Here is a 13,777-nt window from a genome sequence, read left to right as displayed (position 1 = left end):
GGATGAGATTGGATGAGGAGGAGGAGTGGGGAGCACACACCAGGTGAGAAGGATTGCCTGAGCAAGGACTGGGAGGAGGCCTGGCCATGGGGAGAGCAAGGGATGGTGAAGGCTGCAGGTAGGATGGGTGTGACACCACCTACCTGCCCCTCCCCTGATCTTTGCTTCCCTACTTCCTTTCCAGTGTTCCTGGAGTGGGTGAGAAGACCCCAGACCCTCGGGCTGTCTCCCCTGAGGAGGCCCCGCTGCCTGGGCTATCTGGGGACAATGATGACTGGGACCAGCTCCTGAGCAACTTTGGCAGCCCTCCGCACGGAGCCCTGCAGCTCTGCTGGAGCCCGCCCCCGACCCCAAGAGCCGCCTCAGGCCCCCAGACACCCCGTGTGGTCAGGCAGATCTCCATCTCGGAGCCACAGGCTTTACTATTTGGTCAGGAGCCATCTTCAGATCCAGATGGGGCTCCGAGGACCCCCCCTGGGGTGCCTTTCAGCGCCAAGGACAGTAAAGGAGTGGACCCAGAGGAGCAGGACATTAGTGCAGAGCAGCCTGTCGAACCGCACGACCTGGACCCCAACCAGGAGCCGGGGTCCACACCCGAGGGCCGCCTCCTCTGGGGTCTCTCAGGAAGCCTGGTGGCACCTGCATTCAAAGTGCTCATTCCTTTGGAGGATGGGCCCCCTCCCCCTCCCCAGGCCCCAGCTGGGTCCAGCAAACAGATCCAGGCCTCAGACCCAGATGACAAGGACCCTGGGTCTTGGGCTCCTCCCAGGGGGGCTCAGCCTGGGGCTGGAGCAGGACCCCGGGAATCCACACAAACCCCTCCCACCATGACTGAGCCGGAAACCCAGCCCAGACCCTCGCCCACAACTGCCTTCACAGGAGTGGGCCCAGCCAAGCCGCCCAGGCAGAGAGATACCCTCCAGCAGAACCTGCATGCCACTGGCTCTGAGCCAAGACCGGGGGCCCAGAGGGCCCTCACCCTGGGGCCAACTGAGCCCTTCCAGGGCCTGGAGTTTGTGGGTCCACTGCCCACAGAGAGGTTGGAGCAGGGTTACACAGGCCCAGTGGTGCAGGAGGGCCTTCCTGAGGGGCTAAGAGAAGCTCATGGCCGGGTCCTTGGGCTGGGTGAGCTGCCTGCCCTCCCCCACCAGGGGCTAGAAGAGGAACCCAGGTCTGAGGAAGGAAAACAAGAGGGCCGAGGTGAACAGGACCTCAGTTCAGAGCAGTCAGTTGAGGCTCACGGCCTGGAAGCTGCGCATTCGCAACTCCCCCAGCAAGATTCTCTGCTTGCTTCTCTCCCATCTGCCACACCACAGGCTCAGGTGGAAGCAGAAGCCGCCGCTCCTGGAAAACCGGCACCTCCAAGGGGCTCTCCTCCCGGAGGGGCTCAGCCTGGGGCTGGAGCAGGACCCAAGGAACCCACGCGAACCCCTCCCACCATGGCTGAGCAGGAAGCCCAACCCAGGCCATCCCTCATGACTGCTCACGAGGAAGAACAAGGCCCCCGTCACTCCAGAGAACCAAGGGCAGAGAGCAGGCTTGAAGATCCAGGAACGGACTCCAGGGAGGCTGGGCTGACCCCATCCCCGGGAGACCCCATGGCTGCAGGGGAACCCCAGGCCAACCCTGATTACCTCTTCCATGTCATCTTCCTGGGAGACTCCAACGTGGGCAAAACATCCTTCCTACACCTGCTGCACCAGAATTCCTTCGCCACAGGCTTGACAGCTACCGTGGGTAAGGGCACCGAGGAGGGCGGCGGGGAGGAGGGGAGATGCAGGGGCCAGGGCCAACGAGTGGCAGCAGGCCCAGACCAAGCCATCCCTGAGGAAGCTGCAGGTTCTGCCCTGGCCACGGGCCCTGCATTAGACATTGTTTTATATGGGCATAACCTTACTATTTCACTAATCGTCTCTAATTACAGGTAATTTGCTTTTTCTGCATTGATCTGATTAGCTTATAATGTGCCACATCAACAATGCACCCTGCAATTTAGGTGCCTGCGAGAGTTGATGGTGAAAACAAGCATGTTTCCACTCATGTGGCCCGTGGGCAGGCCAGAGCAGGGTCTGTGCTGGTTGGATTTGCTCATGACTAGCTCCAGGCTGGGCGGCGATGGTCTGGCAGGAAGTCACCTTGGGCAAGCTGGATATTTTACACAGAATGTGTTTGTAGAGTGTGGTAAATTAGGAACCCAGGTGCCTGAATTCAAATTTTAGTCCTGCCACTTATTGGGGTCTGAATTTGGACAAATGATTTAACCCTTTCGAACCCCCAAATCCTCATCTGCATAATCAGACAACAGTAGTGCTGCCTTCCTAGAGCGGTTGAGGATTAGTTGAGTTGATATGTCAAGATCTTAGAATAATAACTGACATGTAGCGAGTACTCTGTAAGTATTAGTTATTATGATTGTTATGATTATTATAAGTAAATATTTGATCATGTCTAACTCAGTGGCTCCTGCAAGAAATGGCTGAAAGCAGAGAACCTTCCCTCCCTAAAAGTATCAGCATATGCGGCCACTGAACCCCATACAGAGCTACAGAAAAGCAAACCCGAGGGAATGGAGGGGAGACCCACCTAGGGACAAAGACGTCATGCCATGCCTGTCTTTATATTAGACCAGGGCACATGCCGACTGAGGATCAGTGCCAGACCAGTCGGTAAATGACAGCTCCCCACAAGAGAGGCCTGGGGCAGGTTCTCAAACTTTTCTTGCCCAAGAAGCCTTACCTGGGAGCCAATTAAAAATGCAATTCCCTCAGGAAGAGGAAACCTATAGCAGGCTGGCCTGATGTTGAGTGGGGTCACAGGTTCTACAACGCTACCATTATTTTATTTATTTATTTATTGAGATAGAGCCTCGCCCTGTCACCCAGGCTCAAGTGCAGTGGCACAATTTCTGCTCACTGCAACTTCTGCTTCCTGGGTTCAAGTGATTCTCCTGCCTCAGCCTCCCAAGTAGCTGAGACTACAGGTGTGTGCCACTTCACCTGGCTTATTTTTGTACTTTTAGTAGAGATGAAGTTCACCATGTTGGCCAGGCTGGTGACCTCAGGTGATCCACCTGCCTCAGCCTCCCAAAGTGCTGGGATTACAGTCATGAGCCACCATGCCCAGCCAAGGCTACCATTATTAGTCACCTAAGCTACCGTTTACTGACCACCTCCCATGCATTAGGCATCTTCCATACATGTCTTACTCCTTACAACAGCCTTCCTTAGAATGGAGCCTCCCCTTTTATTATGTGGTGAGAAATTCCCACAAAATTCAATCAAGAAAAACACAAGCTGCATAATTGTGAACCAACCAACCAACCAACCAACCAACCAACCAACCAACCAACCAGGCAAGCCGGCATGCACTGCTAGCCGGCTGGGAGTACCCGAGATTCAAGTACTTGGTCCAGATCTGTCCCAATCCCAGCTACGGTTTGCTGCCCCCTGGTGGCTATCGTCTATTCCGGTTTAAATACCACAGGAAATGATCCTGCCTTCATGGGTCAATTATTTCCCTACCTGGCGTCACCTTCCCTCCATTCTTGCCCCACCCCACTACCTCACAACATAAGAACTCTACCCTGCCTGCATTTGAGGACGGGACCAGATAGAGAATTACAGCCAACGGAGTTATATTTGAATGTACATTTTCCGTATCTATCCCCATTTTACAGATGAAGAAAGCAGAGAATTGAAGACCTGGTTAAGTTTCTTGCCCTAGCTGGGCCCCCAAAGTTAAGGCCACCTACCTTAAAAGCCCTGCCTCCACACCAGAAGTTTTATCCTCTTTTCTGGGTCTGCTCACTTAAAACAGCATTTTATTTATTTATTTATTTATTTATTTATTTATTTATTTTTTTGAGGCGCTCTGTCGCCCAGGCTGGAGTGCAGTGGTGCGATCTCCGCTCATTGTAAGCTCCGCCCCCCGGGTTCTTGCCATTCTCCTGCCTCGGCCTCCCGAGTAGCTGGGACTACAGGCGCCCGCCACCACGCCCGGGTAGTTGTTTGTATTTTTAGTAGAGACGGGGTTTCACTGTGTTAGCCAGGATGGTCTCGGTCTCCTTACCTCGTGATCTGCCCGCCTCGGCCTCCCAAAGTGCTGGGATTACAGGCGTGAGCCACCGCGCCCGGCCTTATTTATTTATTTATTTATTTATTTTTTTTGAGACGGAGTTTCACTCTTGTTGCCCAGGCTGGAGTGCAGTGGCGGGATCTCGGCTCCCTGTAACCTCCGCCTCTCGGGTTCAAGTGATTCTCCTGCCTCAGCCTCCCGAGTAGCTGGGATTACAGGCGTGTGCCACCACACCCGGCTGATTAAAACAGCATTTTAATCCTCCAGCCACTCTGCAGTGTAGGTCTTTCTAATTTGCCACTTTGCAGACAAGGAAAGAGAGGCTCACAGAAGTGAAATGACTTGCCTGAGGTCCTGTAACCAGTGTAACAGTGGCCTGAAGCCAGCATTCCTTATGCCCCTCTGGGCTGCTTGTCTCCCCTGCTGTCTGGTTGAGAGGGGAAGGTGCATGCGATAATTAGGGAATGGAAAAAGGAGTAGTGTAAAAATAAAATAATGAAACTTGTATTCTGGGTGACCTAAGGAATAAACATCGTAGACAAGGTGCCTTGGGTTGGCACAAACTGCCAGTATGGCAGGGAGGTCTGGGAAGGCTTCCTGGAGAAAGTGGGTCCTCGAGAATGGATGGAATGCAGAGCGGAAGGGAAGCCCAGCAGCCAAGGGCTCTATCGCACTGCAGCTGGTACAGGGAACAGGTGTATACTGGGGTAGGCCTTGGCTAGGAGTCCTGGATGGTAACTTAGTAGGCTTCACCCCTCTTTATGTGTCCTAGGAGTAGATTTTCGGGTCAAAACCTTGCTGGTGGACAACAAGTGCTTTGTGCTGCAGCTCTGGGACACGGCTGGCCAAGAGAGGTAACAGGCAATGTGTATCAGTGGTGTCAGGAACTAGGTACAGAGGGACACACAGCAGCCCCAGTAACATGGGCCGGAGGCAACTGCCCCCCGAGGATTCAGGAGGTCAGGGAAGGAGAGATGAGTCAAGGCCAAGGCAGGGGAGAGAGGGCAGCAGAGCCAGAGGTCCCTCAGCCTGGCAGGGCATATATTAGGGCTGTTCCAACATGGTCATTAGTGGACAGCCACCCAATCACCTGTCCTTCTGAAAATGCTGGTCTTCTACTTTCAACCTAGGCAGAAGTGATCAAAACTTTTTTTTCTTTTCTTTTTGAGATGGAGTCTCGCTCTATTGCTCAGGCTGGAGTGCAGAGGCGCGATCTGGGCTCACCACAACCTCCACCTCCTGGGTTCAAGCGATTCTCCTGTTTTCAGCCTCCCAAGTAGCTGGGACTACAGGTGCCCGCTACCACATCTGGCTAATTTTTGTGTTTTTAGTAGAGATGGGGTTTCATCATATTGGCCAGGCTGTTCTCGAACTCCTGACCTTGTGATCTGCCTGCTTCGGCTTCCCGCAGTGCTGGGATTCCAGGCATGAGCTACTGCACCAGGCAGTAATCAAAACTCAAAAGGCATATCTTATTTGATTCTGCAGTTCCACATCTAGAAATTTATTCTATAGACAGACTCATATATGACTATAATAACAAAGGGACCAGGACCATTCGTAGTATTATCACTTGTGTTATTAAAATAGGAAACAACCTAAATGTCCATCAATAGGGGACCAGTTAGATAAAGTAGGGTCAGTCCACCCAATATAACACTGTAAAGCCACACAAAGACTGAGGACTGTCTTTATGTACTAATAGGGATTTTTTTTTTTTTTTTTTTTTTTTTTTTTTGAGACACAGTCTTGCTCTGTCGCCCAAGCTGGAGTGTGGTGGCGTGATCTCAGCTCACTGCAACCTCCGCCTCCAGGGCTTAAGTGATTCTTGCACCTCAGCCTCCTGAGGAGCTGGGGCTACAGGCACACGCCACCACATCCAGCTAATTTTTGTATTTTTAGTAGACACGGGGTTTCACCATGTTGGCCAGGCCAATCTGGAACTTCTGACCACAAATGATCCTCCTGCCTCAGCCTCCCAAAGTGCTGGGATTACAGGCGTGAGCCACTGCACCCAGCCCGATAGGGAAATTTCTCTAAGACATCCTGTTAACTGGAAAAAACCAAAATGCAGAACACTGAATATTAATGAGTATGATGAATGTTTTACACTGTATTTGTATAAAATAGAGGCGGAAAGATGTATGTGTACGGGTGTATATATGTGTGTGTATATATGTGTATATACATAAAATACCTCTGGAAAAATATTTAAGAAACTGATAACCCTGGTTGCCTCTGGGGAGGGGGACTAGGTGGCTTCAGGATGGGGCAGAAGGAAGGAGACGTTTCACTGAGTTCTCCTTGAGACCTTTTGAAATTTGGGCCATGAGAACTGTTACCTCGTCAACAAGAACTACACCGTACGAAGGAAAGCATACAGACGTGCTCTGTGGGAAGCAATTAGAAGTAGGATAAGTTACTTCTCCCACTTTGCAGAGGCCAGGACCTGGGGTCGGGATGCCTGGTGTGGCCTCATGCAGACTCTCTGGGCAGGTACCACAGCATGACGCGGCAGCTGCTCCGCAAGGCTGATGGGGTAGTGCTTATGTACGACATCACCTCCCAGGAGAGCTTTGGCCACGTGCGCTACTGGCTAGACTGTCTCCAGGTGAGCAGATGGCTGCTGGGGTTGGCCCCAGTCCCTCCAGTCAAGAGGGACCTTATATCCTGCCACTCCCTCTTTTCTCCTAGGATTACAAATGACATGACAGACATATGGGTGACACCACCCACTGAGGGCATGTGGTTGGATGAGCTGGGAATGCAGTAGTACAAAGAAACGACAACCACATAGTATAGCCTTCAAACAAAACTACTTCCTTTATCCTGTGAACATTCTCTTCCTACATATGGCAGCTCTGTTTATAATGTCTTCTTCTTACACTTGAGGCTAATGTAGTTCTAGTGCCATGCCACGTGATAATTCCTCTGTTCACACATCTCTAGTTTTTCCCCTGCATACTTCCTCAAAGCATATATACTGAAATTCTGCAGTGTGTACTAGCACAGCAGAGGGGTGTGAAGTTAGCCATGTTGTCTTCTCTCTGGAAGTTTCTAGTTTAGCAAAAGAAGCAGGATAAGGTAATGTGTGAAGAGCGGAGCTGAGCGCTGGGGTCTGACAGGACCTAGATTTGAATCCCACCCACCCCAACTCTGTGACTTTGGAGAAGTGAATTGAGCTCTCTGAACTTCAATTTCCTGACTTCTTTCATAGGGGAGCTGTGAGGATTAACTGATATAATTGATTTCAGCATAGCACCTGGTGTATAACAATCACTCATTAATCAGAAAGTATTATTATTATTATTCATGAAACAATTGGGAAAATGTATAATCAAGTGCTGGACTGTTCAACACAGGCAGGAAGAGAGGGCATGGGCAGGAACAATCCAGGAAGGCTTCCTGGGGGAGGTGTTCTTAAGGTTGGCCTTGGAAAATAGGTGAGATGTTTATCAGCAGAAAGGAAGGATGGGGGAAAGGGTCCAGGTGAGAAGGATATGGAGTGGATGTGGCCTGAGAGTGGGAACATGGGGGACACACTTCAGCTTCTAGGAGGGCAAATGTGCCAGGGGCCTGGCACACAGTGGTTGTGGCTGAGAGAACATGTTCTGTGTGCAGGACGCAGGGTCGGATGGGGTGGTCATCCTTCTCCTGGGAAACAAGATGGACTGTGAGGAAGAACGGCAAGTGTCCACAGAAGCTGGGCAGCAACTGGCCCGGGTAAGCACTTGGGCATCAGCCCCTCTCTGTGTGTGGACCGGGCAGGTGCCTCCCTGGCGGGTAGTGGATAGGCGTCACTTGACCTGGGCAGCCGAGGAGAACCCATGGCCCATTCCTGCCCCTGCCCCAACCAAAGCCCTGCTCAGAGCGAACAGCCTGGCCGCCTCTGCCTCCCACACAGCCCCGGCCTCTGGAGATGCGTTTTAAGCCCAAACCCGAGGCTAGAGTGGCGAGGGTGATACTGAACCTCATTGTTGAATTAGCACATTCCCACACCATGTCCCCACCTACATAAGAAATAGCTTCAGAGTAAAAAGGTTTTAAAGGCTTTGCTTAAAATTCCCAATCAAATTTTAATTTTATCTCTGGTCTCTAATTAACGTGCTGCCTTCTAAGTTCTCCTATTTTAAGACTCAAATTCTCCCTTGGGATGATTACATCAGAAGCTCCACTGCCAGACAGTGAATACTATTTATTCATGAATAGCATTTAACCACATTCCAGAAAATCTGGAGAGAATAAAAATAGAGGGGAAAATCACTCCTCGCCCCACCTCTCACGCAACCCCTCTTGGCATTTTCATACCGCATTTTCTTCCTGTTTCTTTTCCCACTTCCCATAAGTCGTGAGGTCATCATTGTGGCTCCTGCCTGAAAGGAAGTTTATTCTTTTTCTTTTTCTTTCTTTCTTTTTTTTTTTTTTTTTTTTTTGAGCTGGAATCTTGCTCTTTCGCCCAGGTTGGAGTGCAGTGGCATGATCTCGGCTCACTGCAACTTCCGACTCCAGGGTTCAAGCGATTCTCCCACCTCAGCCTCCTTAGTAGCTGGGACTAGAGACGCGCGCCCCCAGGCCCAGCTAATTTTTGTATATTTAGTAGAGACGGGGTTCGCCATGTTGGCCAGGCTGATCTGGAACTCCTGACCTCAGGTGATCTGCCTGCCTCAGCCTCCCAAAGTGCTGGGATTACAGGCGTGAGCCACTGTGCTCGGCCTTTTTCTTAAAAGTAGTAACTCAACCCTTTGACATAGTAATTTATCCTCTAGCAATTTATCCTAAGGGAAGACTCGGAAGTAATAATCCCTAAAGGAACACCTAATGGATACCCATGTATAACGTACAATCGCACATGTTTATATGAGGGCTTTCAAATATTATTTAGAAGAACAAACATTTGCCAGCAATTGGTGGTTAAATTGTGGATGTTCATACGAGAGGTATTTGCCATTAAGAATCCCGTCTTGGAAAAATATTTAAGGGTGTGGGGGAAATGCTTACAATATAATAGAAAATCATATAAGCAGCTGCAAATCTAGATATAGATTAGGTTGAAACATATGAAATTGCTGATATTTGACTGGGGCATGCCAAAAATAGCAATTTCATCTGGTTTAACCTAACTGTACAGGACATTTAGCCCCCGCCCCATAAAAGGGTTATATAAAACAGAATGGCAATATCTTCCCAAACGCTAACAGCAGTGGTTTAGATATTGAGCGTGTACTTTCTTATACTGTATCTTCCAATATTCTCCCAATGAAATATTTTTGAAATTAAAAAACATAACTGGCCGGGCGTGGTGGCTCATGCCTGTAATCCCAGCACTTTGGGAGGCTGAGGCGGGTGGATCACGAGGTCAGGAGATCGAGACCATCCTGGCTAACACGGTGAAACCCCGTCTCTACTAAAAACAAAAAAATGCAAAAACTTAGCCGGGCGTGGCAGCGGGCGCCTGTAGTCCCAGCTACTTGGGAGGCTGAGGCAGGAGAATGGCGTGAAGCGGAGTCCCAGCTACTTGGGAGGCGGAGCTTGCAGTAAGCCGAGATCGCGCCACTGCACTCCAGCCTAGGCGACTGAGCGAGACTCTGTCTCAAAAAAAAAAAAAAACTAACATTTATAAAATGTCTCCAGAGACCTTTCTCCAAGTTGGGATGCAGGCTTCCCACACTACTCCGAAGGCTGTGAAGTGTCGTTTCAGTGCATTCTTTGACACCTTGGCCAGCCGGGGTGAAGGGACAGTGGGCAAAGGGCTTCAGCCAGGGATGGTGGCCCACGCCGAGACGGGGCTGTCTTGCTCGCCACTGAGGTCGGCTTAGGGATGCCTTGGGACTCTGATGGCCAGGACTTTAGCGGTGGGGTACAGCCTGGCCTTGCAGTTGTCTCTCCCAAGGCACACATGCCCCTCCCTGTCTGGCCTGCAGGAACTGGGGGTCTCTTTTGGGGAGTGCAGTGCCGCCTTGGGTCACAACATCCTGGAGCCTGTGGTAAACCTGGCCAGGTAAGTGCTGCCCACCCCTCTGCCCCACCCCCACCCCCCGCCCCACCCCCACCCCCCACCGCCCCACCGAATCCTCTGGGACAGCTCCAGCCCCACTCTTGACTCCCAGGTGGGACTGAAAGGCCCATTCTGAGGAAATGGGTCAGAGAAGCACCTAGTTAAAGACCTTGGCTCACCAGTCTGAGCGGGGGAGAGAGAGCCCTGCACTGAGTCTCCTGACTCCAGCTCTGCCATTCCCTTTCGCTGAATCACTCCCCACAGGCACTTAGGCTCTCCGAGCCGCAGTTTTTTCACTTGCAAAGAGGGCTGAGAAAAGGAGTGTCTTTCTTCTGCTCCCAAACTTCTAGTAGCTTCCATGGATTTAAAATAAAATTCAAATGCTTTGCAATGGCCTGCAGCATCTCCAGTGCCATCTCCCGTACCCCTGCACACACACACACACATTCACTCACACCCCCACAGACTCACATTCTCTCACACATACACTCACACTCACACTCACACACACACACTCACTAAGTTCCAGCCACTCAGAGACTCCCTCCCTGATCACCCACCTCTCACCACTATTTTGGATCCCAGCCCCTGTTTGTGTCCTTCATGGCCCTTCTTGACACGACACATATTAATGGTATATGCATTTATCTGTTTTCTTGTTGTCCAGGAAGGCAGGGCCATGTCTGTTCCGTTCAGTCCCTCTCCCCATGCCTGGGACCCAGGTGCTCCAAAAATGAATACAATGAGTGAGGGATGAGGGGAGCTAGATCAGATGGGCACCGTCTGGCACGCAGTAAATGCATCATGAAGAAAGGGAGGGACTTCTTTTGCTTCCCCAGCCCCCAAGCTCTCTCTTGGCACTGAGCCATAGCCCTCTGCCTGGGATGCACCTCCCCCATCCTTTCTGCTGGCAAACCTTGTCCATGGCTCAGTTTTCAGTTCAGTCACCATCTCCTTCCTCCCCAGATCCCTCCAGGACCTGGTATGAAGTCCCTGGTTGCCTCCCCATCATTCCTGGGCTGCAGTCACCCCTTTTCCTGTCTGTCTCTCTCACTACTCAAGGGAGGGAATAGTGGTTTCTCTGTCGTAGTCAGAGTCCTGCACAGTGCCTGGCACATAGTAGGCCAGAGAGAGAAGGTCAAAGTCTCAGGGACTCAATTCTTCTGGTCTCATGTGGAATGCAGGGCAGAGGCAGAGCTGGTGTGGGGGTTGCGGGTGCAGCCTCCCAGCCCCCAGCTGCACCCATGGGCCCATCCATGCTGCCCCTAGGAGGTGAGAAAGAGGACTGATGCTCGGCATTGTCACATAGGTCACTCAGGATGCAAGAAGAAGGCCTGAAGGGCTCGCTGGTGGAGGTGACCCCCAAGAAGCAGCCCAAGAAATTCGGTTGTTGCTCCTGACCACTTGTCCTGTCCCGGGTAGGATGGACACCCGCATGGTTTCCTGTCCCTCAGCTCCTGTTCTTCGTTCCTGGACAGCAACAAAACAGAGGACCAGCTTGGAGGTTCAGGAAAACCCTTCTCAAATCAGGGACTCGGATCCCAAAGCAGGGCTGCATCACCTCTGCCTTTCAAACTCCAAAGGAGGGCTTTGTTGAGTGAACAAGACTTGGGGGGCAGGAGTACGGCAAAACTCTCCAAAGAAAGAAAAAGTCTGGAAAAACAACTTAAGGAAAATACACCAAAATATTGGCCACACATCTGTGGGTGATAAAATTATAGCGAGAATGTGTGTGTGTGGGGGTGTTACTTTCGATTTTACACATACTTGTATTTTCAGATTTTCAACAATAACGATATTCATTACATAATCAGAAAAAAAGAGATGAGGAGGAGAGAAACTTTCCAAGGAGCTCCCTCGGGTGCTGCTGGCTCCTAATTGGTGTAACCTGTTAATCACCGCTCAGTGTTAGAGCGGTCCCTCTGTGCTCTGCCTGGCAGGGCGCTGTTGGCCTGGTCTCCCTCGCTATTTCTATTTGCAGGCATGGGCTTTCTTCGGTTCCTGGGAAGAGTGATGATCCGAAGGCCTCTGATACGCCCTGATGCCCTCCTGTCTTGCAGAGCCCCGACCTCACTCCCTTTCCCCATGATACGAAACACACCTCACAGGGGTCACATTCGAGGGTCCCATCCCCTGCTCCAGTGCCACGGTGTCCCCAAGCACAGGGCTTCGGCCTGAGTTGTCAGTCTATGGATGTATTTGAAGGGCAGCTAGGGTGTGGCTGGGGGTCCAAACAGCTGGGGAGCCTAGACTCAGAATCATTCACACACTCTTCTTTGGAGCTTTTGCAGAAGTTTCCGGAATTCCATAAAATTCACCTCCTGGATGGCGGCTGCACCTTATCGGCCAGGGCTGGGGTTTCCGGTGCCCTCGGAGAGCTTGCTTTAGAGTCTTAGAGAGACTGCCATGGTCTGTGTTTGTGCGTCTGTCACATCTTACCATCATCACAAATTGAATAGACAACATGTGCCAGGCACTGAGTTTGTTTGATTGTTTTTTGAGACAGGGTCTCTCTCTGTTCCCCAGGCTGGAGTGCATTGGCATGATCGCCACCCTCTGCAGCCTCAACTGTCTGGGCTCAAGCGATTCCCCTACCTCAGCCTCCCAAGTAGCTGGGACCACAGGCACGTGCCACCACACCTTGCTAATTTTTTAGTTATTTGCAAAGACAAGGTCTTGCTATGTTGCTTAGGCTGGTCTCAAACTCCTGGGCTCAAGTGATCCTCCCAATGTGCTGGGATGACAGGCGTGAGCCACCGCCCCCAGCCTGAGTTTGGTATTTTGTAATCCTTCAGGTACTGGGGAATTTCCTGGCTGAATCAATGGAAACCCCATAGAGGGACAAGCAAAGACAGTTCAAGGAACAGAGTTAGAGAGAGAATGGAGGAGAAAGAGGGAGCAACAGAGGCCTGTTGAATCACACAGTCTTAGACCCTGGCCCCAACCCCTCTTCTCAGTTCTGAAAGGAACGTCTCAGCAGCAGTGAGCCTTCCATCACTAGAGGCACACAAGCAGAAGCCAGGTAATACTTGGCAAAAGGTGAGGTAGAGAAGATCCCAGCATCTGAATCCACCAAAGTTGGATTAGATTCCCTTAACGGACCCCATTCAACCTCCAGACTCCATGTGGATGATTCCCATGGTCCAGCTGATTCTTTTTTTCTTTTTTTCTTTTTTTTTTTTTTTTTTTTGAGACGGAGTCTCACACTGTCGCCAGGCTGGAGTGCAGTGGTGCAATCTTGGCTCACTGCAACCTCTGCCTCCTGGGTTCACGCCATTCTCCTGCCTCAGCCTCCCGAGTAGCTGGGACTACAGGCGCCCGCCACCACGCCCGGCTAATTTTTTGTGTTTTTAGTAGAGACGGGGTTTCACCATGTTGGCCAGGATGGTCTCGATCTCCTGACCTCATGATCTGCACACCTCAACCTCCCAAAGTGCTGGGATTACAGGCGTGAGCCACTGCGCCCGGCCCTCTAGCTGATTCTTTTACTGGGCGCTTCACTGATCCTTTTTTACCCCAATGTCTTCTCCCATCTCAGGTCCCCTCCCACAGCCCACAAGCCTACCCCTGAACTGAACAGTTTCTAGACTGTGGTTCTCAGAGAGAGAGAGAGGGGTGTGGGCTGGAGTGAGTGATGCTGGCCCTGGGTGAGGACGGGAGACAGGTCCTGTAGTTGCTAATGGCTCTTTCTCTGGGGCCCAGGGACCT

The 13,777-nt window shown here is 51.3% G+C and overlaps 1 protein-coding gene across 4 annotated transcripts in view; it reads left to right on the top strand.

The window, feature by feature from the left end:
• Window positions 1–11,791, top strand: part of RAB44 (RAB44, member RAS oncogene family) — a 35,151-nt gene extending 23,360 nt beyond the window's left edge. Inside the window, exons 8-13 of one of the 4 annotated variants that reach the window (XM_074038215.1) lie at window positions 1,317–1,737; window positions 4,847–4,928; window positions 6,571–6,685; window positions 7,696–7,797; window positions 9,996–10,072; window positions 11,379–11,791. In XM_074038215.1, the coding sequence (XP_073894316.1) occupies window positions 1,317–1,737; window positions 4,847–4,928; window positions 6,571–6,685; window positions 7,696–7,797; window positions 9,996–10,072; window positions 11,379–11,469 (888 nt within the window). In that variant the 3' untranslated portion in view covers window positions 11,470–11,791. Of the gene's footprint in view, window positions 1–184; window positions 1,738–4,846; window positions 4,929–6,570; window positions 6,686–7,695; window positions 7,798–9,995; window positions 10,073–11,378 lie in introns of all 4 variants that reach the window. The other 3 variants (XM_005553158.5, XM_045390758.3, XR_006697536.3) reach the window with 3 other exon arrangements.
• Window positions 11,792–13,777: the final 1,986 nt, after the last annotated feature.

Source organism: Macaca fascicularis, chromosome 4 (genome assembly GCF_037993035.2).
Source record: "Macaca fascicularis isolate 582-1 chromosome 4, T2T-MFA8v1.1".
NCBI classification, from domain to species: Eukaryota; Metazoa; Chordata; class Mammalia; order Primates; family Cercopithecidae; genus Macaca; species Macaca fascicularis.
Note: the sequence above shows the minus strand (reverse complement) of the source record. Positions and strands in the feature narration are given on the sequence as shown.